Below are 7871 nucleotides of genomic sequence, written 5' to 3' on the forward strand. Positions count from 1 at the left end.
AAAGGCCTGCAAAGCCACAGAAGGGAGAGGAGATGGAACACGCCCTCACCTCAGACCTGCTGCAAGCACGCACTTCTCAGATACGTCCCAAGGTGCACAGCGTGTCCGATGCCTGTTTCACATCCACCGACCTGCAGGTCTTCTATGTGGCATCAGCCTCCTGGGCACTGGAAACAAGAGGTATAATGGCAAGTCCCCTCTGCAGCAAAGGTGAGGCAAAAGGACGCAACGCAATGGAACTGACCTTTTTCTCACAGTCTCAAAACAGAAGGAAAATACTGTACAGCCAACTTCCCCTCACGCAGGTTTATTTACCTGTGACTCAGAGGCCATGATAGACAACTTCAGGTTCTTACCGATTCCTATTTTCCCCGTCCAGGAAGCCTTTGTTTTTAATATCGTACGACCTTGCCATTTTGTAGGCCAAAAACAGCAAATATTGGCAGTTTCCTACGGTTCAACTGAATAAAATATGATCATGGCCTTTTGTGAAACCATGAAGAAAAGGTGGATATCTCAATATGTGTTTCCAGACTGGCTTTGTTCCTGAAGCGGTAACTCTGTTCACTCAGGATTTTAGACACTGAAGAATAAACATCAATATCCCACCAAGAAAATTTAAAAAAATGAAGTAATTTTGCATCCACCTTGGAGCCTTTTTAGGACAAGGCAGGACACAAACTTTTAAAAAGCTGCAGTTGTCCCTCTGTATACACAGGGACATGGATTCCAGAACACGCCCCGAGTTTACCCAAATCTACATAACCACAGGACTCCGCGGCCAACCTATGGAACCGCATGTAGGAAACGTCGGCCCTCCACAAAGCCAGCTTTTTTCAGTAAGGGTTTGGTTGGAAAATAATTAACATAAGTGATCCTTCGAAGCTCAAAACCTATGTTGTTCAGGGTCAGCTGCATTTATTACTTGTGTCATATCTGAGGCCTGAAAGCCATCATTCTCGATACCTTAAGGTGATGGTTAACAAACTAACTGTTCTGATTAGAAAGAGGAAAAAGCTTATTTTTAAGCTGACAATGAGAGTGGATGCAGCCATGGAGAATGGAGAACAGACCTAAGCAAGCACCAAGGCTGAGGTGACTGCCTGTGCTCAGACCCACCAGGGCCTGTTCCTCCATCTCCCTCTGCTGAAAGGGATAACCGCTTCTCCCCCACGACTAAAGGGCCTTTTTTAAATACTCACACGAGAAGTGCTATGAAAAGCTGAAAGGTCACAGATAACATTTTTAAAACTAAACATTAACGTAAGCATTTAACAAGCCCATTATGATTTAAAAAAAAAAAAGTGGTATTAAGTTCTTGGGTGTGGTGGCTCATGGCCATAATCCCAGCACTTTGGGTGTCCGAGGTGGGTGCATCACCTGAGGTCAAGAGTTTAAGACCAGCCTGACCAACATGGTGAAATTCCTTCTCTAACGAAAATACGAAAATTAGCCAGGCATGGTGGCAGACGCCTGTAGCCCCAGTTACTTGGGAGGCTGAGGGAGGAGAATCACTTGAACCCGGGAGGGCGAGTTTGCAATGAGCCAAGATCGTGCCATTGCACTTCAGCCTGGGCGTTGAGTGTGAAACTCCATACCAAAAAGAAAAAAAAAGTATAAAGTTTTCCTTCCAATGAGTCTATCATTCAGCCACCGAGGTATCCTATAGCTACTTATTCAGCCATGAGATACACCACAGGAGATATAGGCGAACAGGACACAGTTCTTCCCTGAAAGAAGGCTGCACCCTCAACAGAAGGGAGGCACACACTCCGAATGGAATCGGCATAGGGAACAGATGTTGCTGCAGGTGGAACTGGCTGCACAGAGCACCCGCTCCAGTGTCTGAGAAACAAGGAGCCGTTGGTGCCATCACCTTCCATACCTGAGCTGGGGCAGTGGGGAGCCTGTCATCACCACCACCACCACCCGGGACAAAGAGGCCCAGAACCACACAACGAGCTTACAAACTCACCGAGGCGATGACTGAGCAATGTGTGTGGAGTGATGCGAACACGCAGATGTCAGGGCCACGCGCGGCGTTGGTTTTGTGCATCAACCTGAGCATGCCTGGGGTGCCCAGATGGCTGGTTCTGCATTATTTCTGTGTGAGATGCATGTTTGCCTCTGGACTGAGTGGAGACCCATCCTCGCCGGTGTGGGGGGCACCACCCTATCCCCCCAGGGCCCGAGTAAAACAGCAAGGCGGGGAAAACTGGGTTCACTCCACCTGTCTGGCTGATGGGCCACTGATATCTGTCTTCTGCCGCCCGTGCTCCTGGGTCTCAGCTCCTCAGACCCGGGTGGGATCTGCACCCTCCGCTTCTCAAGTCTTCAAGCCACACTCTCTCAGGACTCTAGCTTGCAGGCTGTGGGTCCTGGGGCTTCTTGGACTCTGTAGCCCCTGCAGCAGGCCTCGCCCTGGAGACACACGCACACCCGGCTGGCTGTCTCTCTGGAAGCCCTGACTAAAAGCCGCCCCTAAAAGTTGTCTTCAGAGTTTCTTTCTAGCCCTAAGATCCCTGCGCCCCTCCTACAATTCTAGGCGGAAAGGTGAACGGAGACCAATGGACAGAGGTGTATGCGAGGACACCCAAGGCAGCGGCACTGGGCAGGAGGACACTAACGCTCACTAAGCAAAAAATCAATGTTGCTTGCCACAAAAATGGGAACGGTAAAGATTTCTTCAAACAGAAATGAGTTTGTTTCATGATTTGCTCTTAATACATAAGAAAGCATAAAATTAGGCCTATTAACAATTACATAAGTCTTTAGAGGCCCTTGAACTACTTCTGCCCCTTTTGTGTTTTTATAGAATATAAGCCTGAGGTTAAAGAGAATAACGTCACTGGGCACAGCTGGGGCCACGCGAGGACACAGCTTATACCCCTGAGGTCCCTGGGTGCCCCGAGTCCTTCCCTTGCTATTTATGGAAATATGGGAGAAAACAGGAGGTCTGAGTGTGGACCTGGTCATGCTCCCAGGGGCCGAGGAAAGCACCCATCTGTCCAGTCTTCCCTCCACCCCACGGTTCCCCCTCTTACCCAGACTCTTGGGCTGACGCGGCTCATGCACTCAGCAGCATCATTAAACGTTTAGCTTCGCATCACGAGGGCCTCCTCTGGCCTCCTCTGACCACTCCTGAACCTGCAGTCAGCACTAGTGTGCAGGACACGTGTGGACAAAGTTGATGGATCACGGCCTCCAACGAGGAAGGTGCCAGGCAAGGAGTCGGAGAGCCGGGGATGGAGCAGCACTCACCCAGGGAGGCGAAGGCCAACAGCGGCCACCACCGAGGACCTCCCTTCCCACCCTGAGGACAGCTAACCCAGGAAGGCGAAGGCCGACACCGGCCACCACTGAGGGCCTCAAGTGCTCTCCCCACCCTGAAGGCGGCTGTGATCACATTTCCCATCGCACGAAGAGACCCCTGTATTGAGCATAAACCTTTCCAACCTTCGAATCAATAAGGAATCACAACACAGACATTCCCTCAATCCAAATGGCCAGCCCACAAAACAAACACGCAATCATACACATTTCCTGTGGGAAAATCAGTCAGTCTCTGGGGCCTCGCGCAAGGGGTGGGGGAGCATCATGGGGAGATGCCCCAGCCCCAGCCTGGCTCTTCTCTCTACAGCTCCTTTTCCCTCCTCTTCCCCCCACCCCTTCCCACCCCCTCCTAGCCTCAGAGGCTCCTTCCTCAAATTCTTTCCCCTTGATGAAGTCATTCATGCCCAAAATACAAGGCAAAGTCATGGGGGCTCAAGAGAAAATCCATACCGTGGCTCGCGTTTTAGATTCTCATAAGTTTGAGAATAACCAAGCAAGAATCTTTGGCATCTGAATGTGGTCTGAAGGCATCTGAGCACAATGCCTCGCACTGGCCCGGAGTGGATCATGGGTGTCTCGGACATCTTCGCAACTCTACACCAATTATTTTGAAACACACCAGCAGAATACAACCATGTGAATAGCTGCTTCTCAGTTAAAAGTAGGAAAAGACTCCAAAAGCTGCCCTCAAGGAACATCCTTCCCACCAGGAGTTTTCTGCATCGGGCCCTTCAGGACAGGCAAGGCCCCCGGGCCCAACTCCCTCATCCCTGCGTCATAAAGCAGCAAAGACGGTGGGGAATAAAGCAAGTGAAGGAGTCAGTCCCGCACAAAACGGGCTCCAGAAGCCACAGCCACTCTCCCAGTGTGGGAGCCAAGTTCAGAGACCTGGAAACACCAGCGTTCCCAGGAAGGAGGGCAGAACAATGTCATTTCCCCCTAGTTTAGGGAGACACCACCCCACGTCCTCTGGCCTTAATAGAAGAGAGACTTCACATAAATGATTTCAATGACTCCACCACACACAGAAAGTGGGCTAAGGGCTAACACACCCATATAAATGCCTGGCAAAAACACATTAAATGAACACACAGATAAGCAAGGTTCTCCTGTTATCCACGAAATATTCAGAAACAAATCCAGTAAGCAATCTCTTTGCAATCAAAAGACCAATTCAGAGGTGCAGATTAAAAAGAAACATACAACTGAACCCTTAATACACCAAGAACCAAATTCCACGGAAGTGTTATCACATCACCACCTCCCAGCTGAAGGAAGCAGCACTGGCCACTGACCAGCTGTTCACTCGTGGGTCAGTGAACAAAAGGCGGTGCTGTCCAGGACAACGATGAGATGTTAACCTGAAAAGGGCAAAATTGCAGAGGCTAGAGGGACCTTCCAGGTAACCCGGGCCCTCAGTGGACAGAGGACCCCCGTGGGGCCACAGAGCCCAGAGCTCCAGTGTGTTCGGGGAAAGGACTCAACTGCAACCCTCATGATGTCCGAACACCTTCTGCCGTTCTGTGTCTCTGCCCCACTAACAGGAAATCCGTGAATGCTAAGGAAATGTAACGCATTTTACAATACATGTAGATTTTTAGCAAATTAAAGATAAACAGTGACAAACTTTGAGAATTAACCAAAATATAGTTCAGTGAATGCCCAACTCAAAGCTAGTCTCCAAGAGGTGATAAGCTGTGTGTGGTGGTTAACGCCTGTAAATCCCAGCAGTTGGGGAGGCTGAGGCAGGAGAATCACTTGAGCCTAGAACGTTGGGGTTGCAGTGAGCTGTCGTTGTACTACTACACCCAGCCTGAGAAACAGAGTGAGACTGTCAAAAACAAACAAACAAAAACAAATTAAAGGAGTTCAAATGAACTCGCACATACCCTTTAAATTTTCAGTTGAGTACATGGGGTGATCTAGTTCCTTTTTCCCTTACAATACATGAATAATCTAATAATTAAATATAATCTAACAATTACATGGGAAAATTTAATTATTTTCCCATTTCGTTATTCCCTATCTCAGGGAAAAAGTTAAAAGTATTTCCTATTTCAGGGAAAAAGCTAAAAATCATTTTAAACCTTCCTTCCACAAAACAGTATACTCAGTCATCTCTATCTGCTTTATCATGTGGAATTCAGCTTCACATGTCTACAATATGGTTTTTGTTAAACAGCGTTTATGTAGACAGGCAAGAGAAAGAAACACTTGGTCTATGTAGAAGCAGCAGAAGACACGTTTTAATAGAAAAGGGAGAAGATACCACCGTGTGAATCTGGAAATTCTGTCCTCATCTTGTCCACACACAGAAAACACCCAAGCACGTGCCTAGTGTCCAACAGGAGCACAGAAAGGACGAGGATCCCTCCAGTTGTTTGATGACCAGCCCCACTTGTCACTGCCACATAACAAAATCCGCACGGCAACTTCAGCAGGTTTCATTCACGATTTCACGGAAATCAGGTTGAAGAACATACAGACGTTTTGCCCACATTTAAAAATCCAAGTGTGGGACTCATAGAAATAAAACACATTATGGGTTCACTTAACTTTTCCAAATTTTTACTTGGAGAAACCTATAAAGTTCTTGTCAGTTACATCCTTAAGTTTTTCAGTAATATTTAAATACAAAGGTCGGGCAAGACTTGTAAAGAGGCACACACATTCGGCCCGGCGCGGTGGCTCACACCTATAATCCCAGCACTTTGGGAGGCCGAGGTGGGCAGATCACGAGGTCAGGAAACCGAGACCATCCTGGCTAACACGGTGAAACCCCGTCTCTACTAAAAATACAAACAATTAGCCAGGCGTGGTGGCGGGTGCCTGTAGTCCCAGCTACTTGGGAGGCTGAGGCTGGAGAATTGCATGAACCCGGCAAGCAGAGCTTGCAGTGAGCTGAGATCGCACCACCGCACTCCAGCCTGGGTGACAGAGGGAAACAGTCTCAAAAAAAAACAAAGGAGGTACACACATACATGCCACGTTCTTCTCTCAAAGAGACGGGTTCTTTTTTACGATTCCAGAAGTAAATGTGGTTGTCACCCTGCTTTTGAGAGGATGGGCTGTGTTTTAAGCATGAACAGACTTTCCTTCATGCACCAAGGATGCACCATGGGGGCAGTGCTGCCGCCGCCTCCCCAGTCTCTGCTCAGGGTGGGGCAAGGGGAGCTCAGTTGTCTCCCGTATACACCGTAAACAGGCCAGGTGCTCAGAAGGAGGCTTCCAAGGACTTGCTGTAGGCATTCATCAGCAGGGCAGGTAGTGCCTCGTGCTGGTGGGCATCCAGCAGTAAGGGGGTCTTGCACTTCACTCCGTGGGCCCAGCCCCAGACAGAGGGGAAAGAGACACCTGTATGGTAACTCACGTGTATTTATAGATACACAGAGACTCTGCAGTGCAAGGTGCAGAACTAGAAGGAATCATGGAAATACGAGGGAAGACATTTGGTTACGACTGGAAGAGCCACCTCAAGCCTCAGCACATCCTGCCGGAGCCCTCCCTGACCAGACTCCTCCAGGGTCACTGCCACTGCCTTGCCCAGCTCATGACAGGGCAGACAGTGACAGAGCCTCAGAACAACCTCCCACTCCTTCCTCACCAGCCCAGGGGACGAGCTGTTCATGAGTGTCCCAAAGCCTGAATGCGGGAACACAGAGGTGACTGAGCAGAAAGGGGGACAACCACAATGGCCACGGGTGTGCAGATATTGTGGGGCACCCCAACAGCCCTTTCCGTCTTAAAGAGGATGGCCACGGGTGTGTGGATGCTCCCGTGTGACCCAGCCGTCCTCTCCACCTTATAGGGGAATGGCCACGGGTGTGCGGATATTCCCGGGTGCCCCAGAGCCCTTTTCAGCTTAAGGAGATTTTCACAGTCTCATATCAGTCTCCAAACTATTCAGTGAGGTTGGAGGAGTATCACTGTGGACCAACACTGATTGGCACCAAGTAAGGGCAATTTTATAACCATGTCTCAACCATGAAACAATCAGGTCTTTGGCCATCTGGTCTAAGCTTTTTCTGTAACAAAGTTGGATAATTTAGTTGAACTTTGGTTTTCCAAAGCTTGTTACAGAAACCACATCTTCCTAGGTGTGGCTCCGTGGTGTCAGGTGCACACATCAGTAGCCAGGCTTGCCAAGACTCACGGCACATTACACATTCACCTGAGAAGGCTGCTCAATCACTGAGGGCTCTGGCGTGCTCTGAAATGAATTTGCCACTTCAGCTTACACTCTACGCCCTTGTTTGGTTAAAGAAACCCAAAAAGCAGAATTTGTTTTGGCCAATCGCGTGCTGACCCAACTGCAGAGGTTTTAATTAGAGTACTTTCATTGCATCCTAGAAAGCAAAGTCATATAGATCAACTCATTATTACCATTCCAAAGGTTTAGTAAATCTCCAGATAATCAGGCAAACATTTTAAGAAGCTACTTTAAGGGTTACAATACTCAAAATTTAAAACTACATCCATGCTTCAAAAAACCACCATTCCCATTTTAGATGGCCAAATGCACATGAGAAAGAAAGAAA

General features: G+C 48.6%; 1 protein-coding gene across 1 annotated transcript in view; it reads right to left on the reverse strand.

Annotated features, from left to right (window-relative positions):
- Positions 1–6957: 6957 nt before the first annotated feature.
- The window catches only part of LOC112615319 (UDP-glucuronosyltransferase 1-8-like), a 21585-nt gene continuing 20671 nt past the window's right edge, over positions 6958–7871 (reverse strand). The window contains 1 exon segment of the mRNA XM_025371868.1: positions 6958–7194. Coding sequence (XP_025227653.1) covers positions 6958–7194 — 237 coding nt within the window.

This window comes from Theropithecus gelada, chromosome X, assembly GCF_003255815.1.
Source record: "Theropithecus gelada isolate Dixy chromosome X, Tgel_1.0, whole genome shotgun sequence".
Taxonomy (NCBI): domain Eukaryota; kingdom Metazoa; phylum Chordata; class Mammalia; order Primates; family Cercopithecidae; genus Theropithecus; species Theropithecus gelada.